Source organism: Panthera uncia, chromosome F1 (assembly GCF_023721935.1).
Source record: "Panthera uncia isolate 11264 chromosome F1, Puncia_PCG_1.0, whole genome shotgun sequence".
Lineage (NCBI taxonomy): Eukaryota > Metazoa > Chordata > Mammalia > Carnivora > Felidae > Panthera > Panthera uncia.
The window spans coordinates 11,693,615-11,712,849 of NC_064813.1; the positions used below are offsets into that span (position 1 = coordinate 11,693,615).

At 38.5% G+C, this 19,235-nt stretch overlaps 2 protein-coding genes across 4 annotated transcripts in view; one reads left to right on the forward strand and one right to left on the reverse strand.

Annotated features, from left to right (window-relative positions):
• BLZF1 (basic leucine zipper nuclear factor 1) overlaps positions 1 to 4,851 on the forward strand; it is a 30,082-nt gene extending 25,231 nt beyond the window's left edge. Inside the window, exon 7 of the mRNA XM_049633876.1 lies at positions 3,519 to 4,851. Within this exon, the coding sequence (XP_049489833.1) occupies positions 3,519 to 3,704 (186 nt within the window). The 3' untranslated portion in view covers positions 3,705 to 4,851. The remainder of the gene's footprint in view (positions 1 to 3,518) is intronic.
• A 3,784-nt stretch (positions 4,852 to 8,635) lies between these two features.
• CCDC181 (coiled-coil domain containing 181) overlaps positions 8,636 to 19,235 on the reverse strand; it is a 28,107-nt gene continuing 17,507 nt past the window's right edge. For 2 of the 3 annotated variants that reach the window (XM_049633873.1, XM_049633874.1), the window contains exons 4-6: positions 16,452 to 16,598; positions 11,022 to 11,176; positions 8,636 to 8,977 (exon numbers count right to left, since the gene is read on the reverse strand). In XM_049633873.1, the coding sequence (XP_049489830.1) occupies positions 8,818 to 8,977; positions 11,022 to 11,176; positions 16,452 to 16,598 (462 nt within the window). In that variant the 3' untranslated portion in view covers positions 8,636 to 8,817. The remainder of the gene's footprint in view (positions 8,978 to 11,021; positions 11,177 to 16,451; positions 16,599 to 19,235) is intronic. The other variant, XM_049633875.1, reaches the window with a different exon arrangement.

Sequence of the window (19,235 nt, forward strand, 5' to 3'; positions counted from 1 at the left end):
GCAGTTCTTACCTCCCCCAAATCAACTCTCTGTCGTTCCTACCTTCCAGGATTCTACTTGCAGACTTGCAATTTTGTTCTCTCGGTCCTCACGTCCTCTTGGGTGTTCAGAATGATTTGATATTTATCTAGCTGTGTTCAAGGGAGGAGGCAAGCTTGGGGTCCCCCTACTCCTCTGCCATCTTAACTCCTCCTCACTTTATTACCCTAGTTCATGTGTCAGCGCTCCTTCCTTGATATCCTCTCGACTTCTCTGACCTCACTCATTCTTGGCCCCCATACTCCCTCTCAGGACACCTCCTCATCACCTTTTTTCCTCCTTTAAATGTTGATGTTCCATAGGAGTCTGTTCCCCATGCTTTTCAAACTCCCTTAGTTTCTGAAACACCATATACTTCTGACTCCTCACTACTCCGTGACCATTCTTTTTCAGTCTTTTGCAAGGATGTGAGGCATCCTCCTCCCATGCCCACTCTTGAGCCTTTCCTCTCATAACAGACTTTCTGTATTCTGCAGGGACTATCCTGTTCCCATAGCTCCGTGCTTGGGACTTCGACGGAGATATTTGTTTCTGGGTTCAAGAGACCTGTCCAGCTTGCCACCTCCATATGTGCATCTCAAACACAGCTGAAGATAGGACAACTGGTCTTTTCTCCTTGCTTTTGCATTTGCATTTCCCCCTCCCCCCAAAAAGAAAAAGAACCCACTTCCCCCTGTACTCCCTCTTAGTGAACTATACCTCTATATAGATGTTTTAAGTATTTCATAAAATAAGGCATATAAAGCTCATAGAAGATTCCAAAATATAGTAATTTCTCAGTAAATGGTACCATTTTTTTTTACTTTCTTCATCCCCCTAATCCTGTTGGTTTTACAAATCCTATCAGTTCCTTCTATTTTGTCCCCTCTTCAGGTTCAAACACCTATCCTCCAGCCTCAATCATTGCAGTAGCCTTTTTACCAATAGCCCTCGCTTTTTACCTGCCTCCAGGCCATCCTCTACTGCAATTAGAGTCTCTCTCTACAGAGAGTTATTTTTTAAATGCCGGTCCAACAAAAAAGGAAAAAGTCAATCCACTTGTGTTGGTATTCCTGTTCACACAGCTCCCAGTCTCCCTCATTATTGAGTCTCAATTCTTCCATATTATATAGAAGGCTTTTCAAAATCTTTATTCCATCTCTTCTCAAGGATTATTAGCCAGGTGTCCCTACACTGTGCCCTTCAAATCCTAGCAGCCTCAACCACGTCTCATTGCACAGACATGCCATTGTACTGCAAGCCTCTGTGTATACGTTCTGCCTGGACTGTCCTCGCAGCACCTCTCTACCTTTAAGAATCAGCCCTCCCCGAATCTCCCTGGCAAACTCGGATGGACCTTCCCCCAGGCTTCCATTGGGTTTTGTGCATTCATCTGTGATAGCTCTTTGCCGTGTTGGGTTGCAGTTGTTTGATTCGCCCCCTCTCTCCCTAACTGCAAGCTCCGTGAGGGTGAGGACCGTATCTTATGTTTCCTCAAGATCTGACACAGCAATCCCATACACATAGTAGGTGCTCAGCTGTTTACAGAATGCATCCATACCCAAAACTAAATTCATCATCTTTTTTTTTTTTTTGAGAGAGAGAGACAGAGACAGCGTGAGTGGGGAAGGGGCAGAGAGAGGAGGAGAGAGAGAATTCCAAGCAGGCTCTGTGCTGCCTGTGCAGAGAGCCCCGTGTGGGGCTCGAACTCACGAAACCGTGAGATCATGACCTGAGCCAAAATCGAGAGTCAGATGCTTAACTGACTGAGCCACCCGGGTGCCCCTAAATTCATCATCTTTATCCTTTCTCTTCTCCTTGTTGGGAAGCTGTGTCACTGCCTATTCAGTTGCTGCCGGTAGTATGTGGTATAACTGACAACTTCCTTGAAACACGCACTTCCCTTGGCTTACATAACTGCACACCTTCCCGGCTTTTCTCTTCTCTGACCGTTCTGTTTTACTGTACGATTTTAGGTATCCTGCGGGCATGTTCTAGATCCCCTTTTCCCAATCTTTTATCCACCACGTTCTCTTAGTTAACATACCTAACAGTCCTCCTTTCTTAGGGTCTCTTGAACCTTTCAGCCCCTCTGCTTCAAGGTCATCATTTCTTAGCTAGCTTACTGTAGTAAACTCCCTTTCTTTGTTCTTCCCATGTCTGCTTTTAATGCCTACCCTTTCCCGTCTCTTCCAACTGAGTATATAACATGTTTGTCTGAAAGGTATCCTGCTTAAAATCCTTCCCCGTCACCTTCAGGCTAAAATCCAGAAACCTATCTGTACTGGTATCTCAGTCTCCTTCTACTGAACTCCTTTGGTATGTGGTTTCTCTCTCTATAGACAGAATGTAATAACAGAGTATCTCAGTACTTTTCTTATTTTCCCTTCTAAATTTATGAGCAAGTTTTCGTTAAGCCCTTCGTCTTTACTTGTCCTGTAGCACCCAACCAAATTTTACAAAAATAGGGTCTCAAAAACTCAGTGGAAAAAGCAGCAATCTAGTTGAAAAATAAAGGTCCCAAAATAGAACAGTGGCCCTTAAATGGTGCCAGGACATTCTTAAATTAGCTCTAGTCCTTTGGGTATGTTGGTAATTTAGAAGGAAAAAAACCTGCTGGACAACTTGAGAGAGAGACAGGCACATCCAACCACATCTGGAAGCTCCTTACATAAGGCACAGGCTTGCACAAGAAAGCAAGAACATTCTTTCCCCTGCTGCTTTTCCCAGTTCCTTTCCAACTGCAGTGCCTACCTCATTTGCACCACGACCCATCCTCCTCCTGTGAATATGGCTGGGCGAATGTAAGCGTGACAAACAGGAGCTATGAACTAAGCGTGTTATCCTTGCCCTTCACTGGAGAATTGTATTCAACCCAAAGGTTCCTCCTGTTGTGGGTCGTAGAACAGGACGTGTCAGAGCAGAAGAATTCAGAGAGCACGGTTCTATGACATCCAAGAACATGAACAAGAACATGAACAAGAACATGATTGTTAGCATAAAATGTTGCATATAAACTAGAAACAGAGGCATGAAAAGCCATTGATTTTACAAGTAACTCATTATAAACTTTGAAATACAATTTCAGTAGAAGAATGCAGAATCCTGATTCCAGGCAGTTAATGAAAGATCATAGAAGGAAGGTGGTGGGTGCTTTTTGGTTAAGGGAAAAACTGATGCCACTTAAATTGATATAACCATCATATTTTCTTCTGTGTTTTCATGCTTTTTCACCAATATCCATAAAAGAACATTAATTTCATCATTTTTGAAAACTAGGCAACCTAGGTAATGTCATAACTAGACACCGTTCATAATTTAGAGCTTTTTGAAAAGGGAGAAGTTCTCTAACCAATCAAATTCATCATTCAGATGTTATTTTTTCTGGTAGTTACATGTGAATGAAATGGGGTTTTATAAGTACTTATATTAATCAATAAAGCCAAGGGCTTTTACAGTCCCTAATTCATTCATCTGACATTACCTCTTGTTTTCCCTAGGTTCTACGCATTTTAGATCCAGTTACCTGTACAGAAGGCTCACCTGATAACCCATTTTCTGAGTCTTCACCAACCACCTTGCTTGCTACAAAGAAAAATATTGGACGATTTCATCCCTATACTAGATATGAAAACATAACTTTCAATTGCTGCAACCACTGCCAGGGAGAACTTATCGTCCTTTAACATTCAGTGTGTCGGAGGCACACCACAGGCACTTGCTTCTCTGGGAGCTGAAGGTCTTACAATGGTAGAAGTAATAACACTTTCTATTTAAGTAATCTATATCCCCAAAGATGTTTTATGTACTGGACCACAGATTACCCTTTCTTAATAAGTATCTCAGGGTAAGAAAAGAAGGAAACTGTGTAGCTATATTTAAAGGAGATGTTAACTTTGCAGGCACTGTATGATGCTTTTCCTAAAGGACTCTGAAAGAAAAAGATTCCACCTTTATTTTAAGCCCTAAGTTATATCTTGCTGTGTATTTAATATGAGCAGACTTAACTTTTGGTACTCTTAATGCAAGGTGGGTCATATGCGGCCACACCACTCATTTACTGTTGTCTCTGGTTAGTTTCTGGTTTTTTGTTTTGTTTTTTTACACCACAGCAGTACAATCGAATAGATGCAACAGGGCTTGTATGGCCTGCAGAGCTTAAAATATTTCCTATCAGGTCCTTTACAGAAAGTTTTCTGGCCCCTACTCTCAAGGAATAATAGCCAGGGGGATGGGTGGAGGGAGTGTCCATTCCCTTTTTGGTGATTTTGTTGGGGCTACAAAGGAGGCTCATGGAAATACTATGGGTGAAGGGACTAATGTTTTAAAACCAAATGCTACATGTTAGAAAAATTAAAAGTATTTTACCAGCACATTAGCAAGTGTTTCAGCAAAACATATTATGTTGGTTTTGTGTGGGGAATGCCATAGTTTGAATGGGTGCAACTTGACATATATAAAGAAAACAGATTCCACTGAGCTCATTTTGACAAATGCAACACAGTAGGAATATCCAATTTGATATAAAATGTGGTAGAGAAAGTGGAATCTTTCTGGAACATTGTACAAAATGAAAAATGAAATCCATCAATTAATTAATAATTGTTTATGATGCACCATCATAAAACACCCTTTTTATAGGTCTTTAAAAATATCCACAATATGTTTCCACCAGATTACACCATAGTAGGTGCAGAACTGTCTATCAAAAGAGAAATCTTCTGAAGACAAATCTGGTCAAATAACATATTTTAATGTCAACTTAATGGTTTTTTTTGTCTGACTCATCAGAGTTATACTTTGAAATGGCAATAAATTTCTCTACATTCTTTATTTTGTATATTGATTTAATGTGCTTGTCAAGTCTTCCTCTAACTTATACTATTTATAGTTGATTCTTCAGCCTTTCCTTTAGGTTTACTTAGCATAAAACTTGAGGAAAACATAGAGGAAAAGCTTCATGACATTGGATGTGGCAATGATTTCTTGGATATGACACCAGAAGCACAGGCAAGAAGAGAAAAAAATAGTTAACTTCATCAGAATTAAAAACTTTTTAATCAAAGGACAGTATCCACAAAATGAAAAGGCAACCTACAGAACCAAAGAAAGTATTTGCAAATCATATAGCTAATAAGGGTCTAGTGTCCAGAATAAAGGTCTACAACTCAGCAACCAAAAAACAAACAACCTAATTAAAAAATGGGCAAAGGACATGAAGAGACATTTCCTAAACAAAGATGTACAAAATGCCAATAACATATCAAAAGATTCTCAACATCATTAATCAGTATCACTTCATGCCCATTACAATGGCCACTTATCAAAGAAGGAAAATAAGCATTGACATGGATGTGGAGAAATTAGAACCCTTGTACGTTACTGGTGAGAATGTAAAATGGTGCAACCACTGTTGAAGACAGTATGGTAGTTCCTCAAAAAATTAAACACGGGCACCTAGGTGGCTCAGTCGGTTGAGCATCAGACTCTTGATTTCAGTTCAGGTCGTGGAATGGAGCCCTGCGTCAAGAATCCCGAGCTCTGCTTGGGATTCTCTCTCTCCCTCTGCCCCTCTCCAGCTCACGTTCTCTTTCTAAAATAAAATTTAAAAAAAAATCAAACATAGAATTACCATATGATCCAGCAATTCACTTGTAGGTAAACACCCAAAAGAATTGAAAGCAAGGACCCAAATAGTTGTATACCAGTGTTCACAGCAGCATTATTCGTGTCGCCAAAAGGAAGGTGAAAGTAACATAGGTGTCCTTTGATGGATGCATTCATCCTTATCCATTTGATTATCCATTGATAAGCAAAATGTGGTATATATGTGCAGTGGAATATTAGCCTTAAAAAGGACTGAAAATCTGGTATATGCTACAGCATAAATGAACCTTTAATACGTTACACGAAGTGAAATAAAAGGACACAGTGTAGGTACATGAAATAAATTCATAGTGACAGAAGGTAGAATAGTGGTTATGGGGAGTCAAGGGAAGGCAGAACAGGGAGTTAATTATTACAGAGTCTGCTGGGATGATGAAAAATTCTGAAGATGGCAAGTCATGATGGTGGTACAATATGAATATACTTAATGCCCCTGAATTAAACATTTTAAAAATGGCCAAAATGGTAAGCTTTGTTATATATATTTTATCACACACACAAAAAATTGTGCATATACTCATAACCACAAGCCAACAGCACACTTCTGCAATGGTTGAAGAATGTCAAGAATAGTAACAATAATAAAGATAACAATTAATTGAGCTAAACAAAAGAAAAAGAAAATGATCTCAAATCGACAACCTAACATCACACCTAAGGACCTAGAAAAAAAAGAGCAAACTTAAGTCCAAAGCTAGCAGAACGAAGGAAATCAAAACTAGAGCAGAGATAAAATAGAGAACATAAAAACAGTATCAAGGAAATAGAAAATTGGTTCTTTGAAAAGACCCACAAAATTGACAAACCTACAGCCAGACTAAGAAAAAAAGAAGATGCAAATAACTAAAATCAGAAATGAAAGTGGGGGAATTATTACCAACCTCAAATAAGTAAAACAAACAAAAAGGAGTAATAGTACTTCAACAAATAAACTAGATGAAAGTGGACAAATCCCTAGAAACACACAAATTACCAAAACTGACACAAGAAGAAATAGAAAATGTGAACAGGCCTATAACAGATTAAATCGGTAAAAAAAACAAAAAAAAAAAACAAAAAAAACTTTCCAATGCCATATATTCTTATGAATATAGATGAAAAAGTTCCTCAACAAATTCCCAGCAAACTACAACAGCACAGTAAAGGGATTATATACCATGACCAAGTGGTATTTATCTCAGGAATGCAAGGGTAGTTCAACATAAGAAAATCAACCAATGTAGTATATCATACACACACACAATGTGTATATCATACGTATAGGATATACACACATCATATAAGAGGACAAAAGGGAAAAACTACATGATGATTTCACTTGATGCAGAAAGAACTTTTGATAAAATCCAACACCCTTTTATGATAAAAGCACTCAGAAAAATAGGGACCAAAGAATAGGAATAAGTAGAATAGAGTGGTACGAACTTCAACTTTATAAGCATTTATGGAAAACCCCACAGCTAACATCATCCTCAATAGTGAATGACTAAAACCTTTCCTTTTAAGATCAAGAACAAGACAAGGATGCCCACTTTTATCACCACTATTCTACACTATACTGGAAGTCTTAGCCAAAGTAATCAGTCATGAAAGAGAAAAGGAATCCAATTTGGAAAGGAAGAAGTAAAACTATCTCTATTCACAGGTGATGTTATCCCATATGTAGAAAATTCCAAGAAATCTACAAAAACTCTAGTGCTGATAAATTCAGCAACATTTCACAGTGTATCAATGCAAAAATTCATTTGTTTGTTTTTGAATATACAACTCAAAAGCAAATTAAGAAGACAATTCCATTTGCAGTGGAATCCAAAAGAATAAAATATCTGTAAATAAATTCAACCAAGAAGGTGAAAGACTTGTACGGTGAAAACTGCAGCAGTGTTGCTGCACTGAATGAAAAGACATCTGTGCTATTATGGGTTGGAAGGTAATTTTATTAAAATGACAGTACTACCCAAAACAATCTATAGGTTCACTGTGATCTCTATCAAAATTCCAACAGCCTTTTTTGTAAAACTGTTGTGGAATATTCAAATGTTAAGTTGCTTTGTATCATTAACGATAACTGTAAGCAACCCAAACTAGTTATAACGGAATTTTAAATTATCTGGTGTATGCTGAAAGTGCCATAAGAAGTTGAGACAGGATTCAATGATTCTGTGTTTTCTCATTTAGGGTCGAGTGATTAAAGTACGAATACCCAGTTGACGAGAGCCGTGTCCTTTGAAGCTTTAACAGAACTCCTACACTGATTCTCCAGTCTCCAATCACACTTGTATGGGTGCCTTTGTCCTCCACCCTTTAAATGCTCTTACGCATTTTGAGTACTGTTCCTCCACATGTCAGATTCCTGTATAGTCTTAGTCTTAAATATTTCACATCTACCAAGGTATGTAAACTTTATAACATGCCTCAGAGAAAAGATTTTGCAATCATGCAGATCACAGCCTGTGAGCAAACTGCTCCCCTCTATATTTTAGTTTCCTCATCTGCAAAACAAGACCAGTAGGGTTGTTACAAGGATTAAAGCAAATGATTTACGTAAAGCATCTCCAACAATACCATGTACACCATAAACTCTAAATAAGAGCCAGCTAATTTTGTAACATACCAAAATTGGATGCATAATTACTATCTTCATTTTGTAAAGAACATGAGGAAGTAAGCCCACCCTATTCCTCAGCTTTTGCCACAGCTATTCAAACTCAAAGTTGTCATAGGCAGGATTTTGTTTAAGGCCTTGAACCAGGCTTGTTTAAGAGGTCACTACAGCTTTATGAAATGTTCTATTGCCATCTTTTTTTAATAAGAGAGACCAAGAATAGAAATTTGTCCCTTTCTTATGTTCTTTCCAGCTAGAAATGCCAATAAATTACAAGTAAAGGAATCTAGCGTTCATTCGTTATTCAATTTGTTGCACGGACTACGGTATAACACAATACAGCAATGCGAGGGAAGAAATTTATTTTGTTTAGTGTTAAAAAAAAAAAAGATAAATTCACTGTCAGTATCACCAAAAGATAAATAGCATTTCCATAATTTCGAGTATGACCAAAGCACACAGGCCATTAGAAATGATATACAAAATTCTGAGGGTAGCAGCTTCCAAATGAAGTATTTAAGATACTTTCAGTTATAATGATCAGTAAAACGAAAAGCTTTGGCTTCTGACATATGTAGGTGGCTCTGCAATTGTTTAGAATGCTTTGCTTCTAGTCGGAGCTGTCTAGTTCTTTCTCTGACAGCTTGTTGCTCTGCTAGTTTTTCGATCCGTTTCCTTCGTAGCCATCTGCAGAAAAAGATATGATCAGAACTGGTGAGTATACACCTCTCTTTTGCTGTAAAGTTACTACTGCAGGCTATTAAAGGAAATTGAGTTCTTTACATTGAAATGCTGTAGTCACAACAAAAATTATTAAAGTACTAACTGAAAAATTTCAGACTTATCCCCTATGATCGCACAAGGAAGCACAGTCACATTTGCAATCAAATACTTAAAATTAAGTTTCTCTTACAATGAAACTGCCAGCTAAATAAAAAAACTGGGTTTTTAGTAATAAATATAATATTTCACATGTGATAAAGGTCCTATTCTTTTTTTTAATATGATTTTCTAAGCAATCAAGTATTTGATAGATTCCAAATAACTTATTTTTTGCAACTAGCTGTATTCTAAAACATGGCTCAGTTAGGTTAAGAATACCAACATACAGAAATATTGCCTTACCACTTGCAATGAGCACTGGGTGTTGTATGTAAGTGACGAATCACTGAATTCTACTCCTGAAACCAATACTGCATCAAATGTTAACTAAAATTTAAGTTAAAAAAAAAAAAAGAAAGAAAGAAAGGAAAAAAAGAAAGAAAAAGAAAGAGAAAGAAAGAAAAGAAAGAGAAAGAAAGAAAGAAAGAAAGGTAGGTTACCTCGTTCTTGGTAGACATTAATGTGCTCTATGGTGAAGAAGAGTCCACATTCTAACCAATTTGAATCTATAACCTTGCTTAGGTAAAATAACCCCCAAATAACTGTATACACACAGATGAAAGTATATATGTGGTATGCGTGTGTATACACACTTGTTTTCAGAAATAACCCTAAACAACGAAATAACTGTGTCAGAACTGAATAGACTGAAGCATCTAAGCCAAGGTTGTGTGGTCCTGAATTAGACACTACTTTGAGCAAATTAACTGTAGTCATTTAGGGGTCAACTGGGAAAAAATAGGATTCTGGACTGGGTATTAGATGAGATCGTCAATAAGAATAAGCAGATTACAGAACAGTATAACCAGTATGATCTCAATTTATATTTTAAAATTATAAATGTATGTATAGAGAAAAGATATGCACTAAGGTACTAACAGTGATCTCTGGGTGATGAAAATGTGACTTTTCTGCCTCCATTTCCACAATGCACATTTACTGCTTCTGTTATGATAATTATATGTTAAAAAAAAAAAAAAAAGGAAAGGAAGAAAGAAGCACAGAAACAAAGACAGAGACAGCAAAAAAGACAGGAAAGAAAGGAACTTCAAACAACTGGACTCATTGCCTCTCCCAAGGCCTGCTGGCAAAATTCTGAAACCAGGTCTGTTTCCTCACAATTAGTCAGGTAATACAAAGTATCCACCAGGTAACTGAAAAGATCAGGTTTGCCTTGAAAGTATGTGTCCAAAATCTCTTTTTCCATTTGGTTTGTACAGATCTTCCTCCTCAGCCTGTCTGTCTTTACATAAAAATATTTCTTGGGAAATGCAACTCTTTATTCAGTTTTTCTGAGGAGTGTATAAGAGAAGCTGTAAACAGTCTTTGGTCCGTTTCTCTAAGAAGTGAACAAGATAACAAATAAAATAAATGGCAGGCTATCAAAGGTTATCAGACTGGTGAAATATAAAATAATTTTGGTATTGAAAATATCTGGAAGAGGGGCGCCTGGGTGGCTCAGTCAGTTAAGCGTCACACTCTTGGTATCAGCTCAGGTCGTGATCTCACGATTCGTGAGATTGGGACCCACACGGAGCTCTCTGCTGACAGCCCAGAAGCTATGAGGGATTCTGTCTCCCTCACTCTCCGCCCCTCCCCCATCTCCAAAAATAAATAAACATAAAAAATAGAAAATACCTTGAAGAAAGAAAGAATGGTATATAGATACAATGCATAGTATGGAGCTAAAGAGTTTTCTCAGGTTTCAGAAGTGTGGACTTAAAACTGAATAGATATGTAATATAAGCAATAAAATATTTTGTGGTATTTTTTTTCCAAGCTTTCTCGACGATATAACTCTCTACAATGACTGTGAGAAAAGGGGAAACATGCCCTGCCTGTGACTTACTGTTTAAAGGCCCTTTCGCGGCCTTCGGTCCCTTTAAGGAAGAATAAACATTCCTCCTGCTTTCGTAGTTCTTCTGTCTTTCTTTCTCTCAGCTGCTCTTCGTGCTTTTTTTTAAGCCATAATCGAAAAGCTTGTTGTGGATCTCGGTTTTCCTGCTGGTTACAAAAACAAGCTTTATTTAATTTTCAATACACCAAAACAGCTCTCTGAGGCCCTGACTATAGGACCCTACAAGAATATGTGTTCCACTCATCAATTTTTCTTAATAATGCCAACCTCGCTACCTGCACTCCTAGCATCCAAACAAAATATATCGCCTTTGACTCGCACCACTGATTGCCCCCCGTCAGAAAACCCAACACTGTATTCATTGCCCTCCAGCGCCTTTCAAAAGTCTTATTGAGGTAAGCAATAAATGAAGAAGGTTTAAATGCAGTGATTTGCAAACTTTTCAATGATGAGAGCCCTTTGACAAGTAAAGTAATTTTTCACAATGGCACAAAAAATAAAACAGGGTTGAAGAAAGATTGGGATAGGCAATATGAGTGGAGTTGAGGTCTTTGTAGCAATTCCTGAAGGCGCTCCCTGGAATGCAGTTGGAAAACTAATGATCTGACACTTCTGTTATTCATCCTTTCTTTTAAATTCTGTCTTTGTTTTTAACTTTTAAGAGCATCTAACTACCAAGCTCATCTCCAAACTGTAACTACTCTTATGGAGGGCGGCCATAAGGATTTGCAACCATAAGAATTTTCTCATCAGGATAACAGCCGTGATGATTTTGTCATAAGTAAAAGCCAGTGGGAGTAGCTTATTGTATATACAGTTCCTCAAACTTCACGATGGATCCTATCTTCAGGGAATTTTCACAGTTGAAAGAGCTCCTCTGTGAGAGAATAAAGAAAGCAAAGGGACAGATGTGGCGTGAGGGGAAAGCACGTCTCATCCTATGGATGCCTGGCTAAAACGCAAAGGACCTTTCCTTTATGTATTCATTTAATACTTCCCCAAACATGAGCTCTACGATACAGAGCATACACTTCTTTCATCTTGCATTTTCCTTTATCTATCACTCCCATTGCCAAGTGTGTTCCATTTTAATTTACATAATTTATGTGACCTAGGATCTTTGATTTGCAATGCTGAAGTTTGTGAAGAGGACCCATGGACCTAAGGATCTTCGCTGAACACCTAGAAGCCTGGGAAGGGCTGGAGATGACTAAAAAGGGTTCATGCTGGAATTCGAGATCAAGAGAGTCAAGGATTCAGAGGTGACCAGGATTTACTGGTATCTCTGTTCATTTATTCATTCAGCACTTACAGCTGTCTACCACATACAGTATATACAGGCACACTGGTACGGGGCTGCATCGGTGAAAAAACCAAGGTTCCCCCTCTTCCGTATTCTGGGATTGCTCGACACGGTGGTCCTCGTCACACGCGGCTACTTAAATAAAATTTAAAATTCAGTACTTCACTCACATTAGCTACATTTCAAGCGCTTAATAGCCATGTCGTGGCCAGTGGCTACTTTACTGGACGCCACAAACAGCATTTCCATCATCACAGAAAGTTGTACTGGGCAGTGGTACTCTAGATGAGGAAGATGAAAACAGGATCGATCGATTGATAGGTCAGATTCAAAAGAGAAGTATGGTGAGGAGAGAGAGAAATATGGGGGAGGTGAGGAGAAAGATGGTATGTAGACAGGAAGAGAGGGGGTAAGTTACTGGCTGTCTGGAGGAAGGGTATTTCAAGCAGTGGTGACAGTAAGAGCGAACGATCTGAGAAGAGACTGTGTTTGGTATGCTCAATAAACAGCAAAGAAGTGAAAGTGAAGCTACGGCAAAGTGGCTGGAAAGAGGTAGTAGGAGACGAAGTGAAAGAAGGCTACGGTAGGCGACGGCAGGACCACCAGGCAGGTTTTATTTTGAGACGAGAAGCCACTGGAGGTTTCTAAGCATAACGGACGCAACCTACTCTGGGGATTCTCTCTCCCTCTCTCTGCCCCTCCCCCACTCATGCTTGCTCTCCCTCCCTCTCTTTCTCTCTCCAAATAAATAAATAAATAAATAAATAAGTGTTTTTCTTTAAAAAGCAGCTCTGAATTGTATTCCTTAAAAACATGAACCATGGCTGAACGTAATTTATTTCAAAAAATGTTCACGTTAAAAGGCATCATGGTTATGTATTTCCCTTCGGAATTTTTTTTTCTTGATTTGAAGTCTGTCTCAAAGATTAACTTTAATGAGAAACCGTATCATAAATGAATCGTATTCTCAAGAACTTCTGTGAATTTTGTCACTTTGAATTTGGACGCTTAACTGACTGAGCCACCCGGGCACCCCCAGTTCGAAGTTTCTATTATCCCCAAGTAGGACACAATAGAACACTGAAGCGTACATTTATTTTTATAAATACCCTACAAAAATATTATGTTGGGCTGCGTGCCACGAAGCCTGAGGGTCCCCCATCCCCTGGGAAACTGCAGGCAGTGCACTCACAGCTGTGTTGTTCTTGGTCACTGAAACGCACGCTCCTCTTGTCTGCAACACTTTTCAACATTACAGCAACGTGCTGTGCCTCTCCCCTCCCAAGCCTGAATTCCCCGCTTCCCTCAAAAACTTCCCTAGTTTCTCCCTCGTGATTCCCATTCGAAGATATAAAAACTCCTAAACATGTCCATTCTCACAAGGTACCGAGAGGGCCCTGGACTTAAACCTCCTGTGTTACCCAAATCCGGACTCTCCCCCAAGACGCAGTTTTCCTCTCCCAAATAGACTCCGCATTTCCTGCCAAACTTCAAGTACTTCACAGGTCAGGTGCAGAAGTTAGGACACACCCCTTCATACTCTTCAGAACTCTATGCCTCTACTCCTCTAAGTAAAGCCACACTCCTCTGACATTTACACCATCTGGCTCCCTTAATGTCACGACCCCTGGTCATTCAACATCCAGCCTCACAGAGTTCTCATTTTCTCATCTTCTAGGCCTTTCTCCGGGGCCCTCGACACCCAGTCCTACAGCCACAGCCACATCCCCACAAACTGGGGATGGAGGGCGGCCATTAGTCTTTGAAATCACTAATCTTCTCATTCCCCACGCTAACCATAAAATACATCTCTCCAGTCACGTTTCAACAGCTTCACCCGGATGTTTCGTAGGTACCTCAAACCCAACAAGTGAAAAACTGAAATAGCCGTTTCCTCCACCAGTGTGTTACTCTCTACTGCTCCAGTGAGTGGCACCATCGTCCACCGAGCTCCTCAGAAGAGAAAATTGGTATATTCCCTTTAAACCTCATTCTCCCTCACACACGTATCTAATTCATTACAAAATTCCTCCAGTCAGTATTTCAGAACATCTTAAATGACTCGTATCTCTCTCCCTCCCTTTCTCCCCCTCCCTCTCTCCCCCTCTCCTGTTACAATTCTAGCCCGAGTCACTATCCTTTCTCCCTCATCTACAACTACATCTGCTTTTCAGTTGCTCTCCCCACATCTGCTCTTGCCCCCTTCATTCAGTTATAATAATTCAGTCAAGACCATAAACAGAAAATTCACAGAATATACACATGGTCATATGTACTCATGAAGAAAAATTAAGAAGATAAACCACATAAAGTGTTAGTCAGGATGTGGTAAACATTCGCTCTCACACACTGTTGGAGGGACTATCAATTGATACAACCTTTCGGGAGGTTAATTTTTGCACATTTAACTAGAAATTTCACTCTGGACACCCAGTGAGTCATAGATTCCACTCTTCAGAAACTCTCCTACAGAACGAACATGTTCACTACAGCACTGGTAGTGAATAGAACAATATCGGAGCCAAGCTGAATACCCACAATTGAGGATTTAATAAATTATCTCTGAGCAGAACACTATGCAGCTACTTGAAAAGAAATATCTAAATGTAATGACCTAGAAATAGTCTCTGAAGAGTTAAATGGAAAAAAAAGCAAAGTGTATCATAAAATTTTGATTTGTGAGACTGTAAATATAAATGAGACTTGGAAGACTTGCACACACTCTAAAAGTGCGTAGCACTAGGAGATGAGTCAGGGGAGGGCACAGGACTGAATTTTCAATTTTTTATTTCTATGCTTTTTAGAAAAATTGGTAGGGGTAGGGACGGTTTTTTGCTTTGTCTTTGGTTTCCTGTAATGTTTCCAATTTTTAAAAACTCCATAATTTGGTGTCTTTAATTCGTTAGCCTTCATGTAAGATTTAGATGTATCCTTTAAAAAAAAATTTTTTTTTGAGTATAGTTGACACACGATAATGTCACATTACTTTCGGGTGGATAACATAGTGACTCACCCTCTCTAGGCTCACCACAAGTGTAGCTGCCATCCGTTACCACACAACACTATTACAATATCCTGTACTGGATTCCTCACGCCGACCCTTTTCTTGCCATGACTTATTCATTCCGTAACAGGAAGCCTGTACTTCCCATTCCCCTTCACCCATTTTGCCCATCCCCCTACCCTCACCTCCCGGCGCTGGCAACCACCATTTTGTTCTCTGTATTTGTAGGTCTGACTCCTTTTGTTCGCTCATTTGTTTTGTTTTTCAGATTCTACATTATGTGTGAAATCAAACGGTATTCGTCTTTTCTCCATCTGTCTATATGTCTATTATTTTTTTTTTAATTTTTAATGTTTTATTTATTTTTAAGATAGAGAGAGACAGAGCATGAGTGGGGATGGGGCAGAGAGAGAGAGGGAGACACAGAATCTGAAGCAAGTTCCAGGCTATGAGCTGTCAGCACAGGGCCCGACACAGGGCTCGAACTCACAAACGGTAGGATCATGACCTGAGCCAAAGTCGGAAGCTCAACCGATTGAGCCACCCAAGCATCCCTATTGTTTTTTATATGTTTATTTATTTATTTTGAGAGACAGCACAAGCATGGGAAGGGCAAAGAGAGAGGCAGAGAGAGAACACGGGGCTCCATCCCATGAACCGTGAGATCATACCCGAGCTGAAATCAAGAATCCGGTGCTTAACCGACTGAGCCACCCAGGCACGCCATTATGTCTGTTCTTAAGTAGACCCGTTCTGTAGAGTTTGTGTGTGTGTGTGTGTGTGTGTGTGTGTGTGCGCATGTGCGTGTGTGTATGCATGTGTATGCTATCTTTGTCCTATTTGAATAGCAAAGTTATAATATCCTGAAAAAATATTGGTAGTTTTCCATTTCCTGTGCTATAAAAGTCTGAATAAAATAGGACTCATTTGATTTTCACAGGCTTCTTAGAATTTAATTGTAAAGTCATCTGTATGTTGCATCTTTTGCAAGGGTTGCTCTTGGCCCACTTTTCCTACTTTTTCCATAGGTTCTTATTCTGATATTCTCATTTCTTGCTGTAATTCAGCTTTCATATCTGTACCAACTTACATTTCATAGAGAAGATTTACTTACTCTGCTATTCATGTCTTCGATTTGCTTTGCTCGCTGAATTCTCCTCATTTCTATGACCTGCTCTCTTTTCTTTTGCAACCATGCTTTAAATACCATGTCATTCTCTTTTTTCTTTTCTTTTTCTTCTTCTATTTTTCGTTGTTCTTCCTGGTGGAAAGAGTTATCAAAAGACATTCATGAAAAACTAATAAAATTGTATATGAGTTATCAGAGTAGGGAGATATATTTTGAGATCTGAAATTAGCATTCTCTGCTCCTAAAACTTTCCATCGGAAAATTGGGCTTCTCAAAAAAAAAAAAAAAAGTAGGGACTCTAATTTGCTTAGGAATAAAATTAAGGTTTATCAGATAAATGAAATTGGAGAGATAAATTCTACAATTACATAGATGTACAATATATGTATGCATGCTGTTCAGAAATTCCTTGAATCTCTCCTTCATTTCCTGGTTTACTTTTGGAATTAAACCCCTCAAATTGTAGCTTTGCCAAAGAAAAAAAAAAAGGCCACCACACTCTAGAAGCACTATATGGTGTCTACAGGAGCATCATAAATGTTTGAAACATTTTTACATTATTGTTAAATTTGTTAATTGTGATAAATGACATTGTGGTCATGAAAGAGAAGGCTAACATCGTCATTTAGAAATATATATTAAAATGTACAAGTGAGCAATAATGCTCTACCTAGGACTTGCTTTAAACATACATCAGCCAAGAAACAAAGGAGATGAAGCAAATATGCCAAAATCTCAATGACTTTCAAATCTGGGTGATGGGGACACAGAGGTTAACCGTACCTTCATATGTGTTTGAAATTGTTTATTGCACTGTTTAAAAATATTTTTCAACTAATATATATTCACAAAGTAACATTTTTTGTTATCAGAACGATATTTAGACAGTTAACTACAGGAACAAAATGAATTTTTTATATGAATTATTCAATGAATGTTAGAAAAGGAAGTTTCTTAAACTGGAGGAGGGGTACTTAAACCAGTTGTGTAGAGCTATAAAATAGTCACTAGGAGCAAAGCGGAGCATGTCAGGAACGTATCACAGCGAAAATTGTACTGAGCTAAAAGCTAGGAGATCTGAGTAGCAAGCAGGCCGCGATCGTACTGTCGATTTGGTCAAACCACTTAACTCTGCATTCTCCTCTACAAGATGGAGTGAAATTAATGAGCTCTCAAGTCTCTCCCAATACTAACATTTTATCACTTAAATGAACTGAATTATATAATGTATGCTTTAATTTTCTTCAAATGGTGGAATTCAGAGTTCTTTCTTTACATTTTAACAATATAGCAAGTCTTTCTAATTCCTTTTGATTGAACAAAATGTAAGGAGGAAAGAAAATACCTTATCCAATAGACAGCAAAGAATGTCTTTTAAAATACCGATATACTGGAAAGGTGTGTATAATTTTGTGACAGAATCCTGGTGATACTCGCCTTTTAAAAATACGTACATAGGGTGGCTCTGTCAGTTGAGCATCCGACTTTGGCTTCAGGTCATGATCTCACGGTTCATGAGTTCAAGCCCCACGTTGGGCTCTGTGTTGACAGCTCAGAGCCTGGAGCCTGCTTCAGATTCTGTGTCTCCCTCTCTCTCTGCCCCTAACATCCCCTCCCCACACCCCTCCCCTGCATTCTGTGTCTCTTTCTCTCAAACATTAAAAAAAAAAAATTTAATAAACATATTTGCATATATGTGAATAAAGACTGAAGATTTCTATTTTGAAATACCTATATACTATTTTCTAAGCTCTAAAAAATGCTTATATAAAAGGTGAATTTATCACAGATTAAAATTTACATTTATTTGTAAGTTTCTTTTTACAAGAAGGACCTTGGGTAATGTGAAAGGTGAAATAAAATGGATTCACCTTATGTCAAGGAATTTTAAAATGGAGTCAGGGGCCATTAGGATGTGGGCCTTATGCAAGTCCTCACTGGGTATAATCATAAACTTTTGAATTGGGCCAAACTACCAATATAACAAGGATTCTACCAGTACCCGCAACCTGCTACAGTAACAGACTTTTTCTCAGCAATAGCCTTAGCCACCAATTATGCGTAGCCAAGATTAGTTTTCTGCTGTCAACGCCAAACAAAATTCTTTGTAAATAACGTAAAGAAGCATTCTTTTTTTGCCTCTAAAAACGCTTGACTTTTGTGCCCTAGTGGACGTAATTTGGGTTGCTACCCAAATCTCTACTCCCCAAATTGCAATTCTGAGACCTGAAATAGTAAGTGCTTTTGTTTTGTTTCAGTTCTGCCTCTTTTCTCAGTTGATGATGTCTTGCATCAATACAGACAGTATGGTAAGATGATTATCTTTCTGGAGGAGCTTTTAGATATTACACAGAAGATATCAGCCGAAGTACAGATAATGCAGTTGCCAAAGAAAACAATGGAATGATGCACTTAGAATAGATACAGTATAGCAGCTCAACTCAGCAAATATTTTGTTGGGTATAAACAAGGAAAGCCTTCCCCTGAAACCAACTAGAAAATATGAAAAAGCCTTAGCATTTCCATACAGTCTTGAGCAAGCATATAAGTAATAAAGACCATGCCTTGAGCAAGTGCATAAACCAAGGGAAATTTAGTTCTGAGGATCCTGACATGAGAAAAGTGCATCTCAGCACCAAGAGGGTCAAAATAAAAACGAAACTATTTCTGAGTCACACCAGTTCAAGATTACTCAGTCCAGTAGTGAAAAGACACTGAAATTCTATAAAACCTCTCATATAACATTTATAGAAATATACAAATGCACTT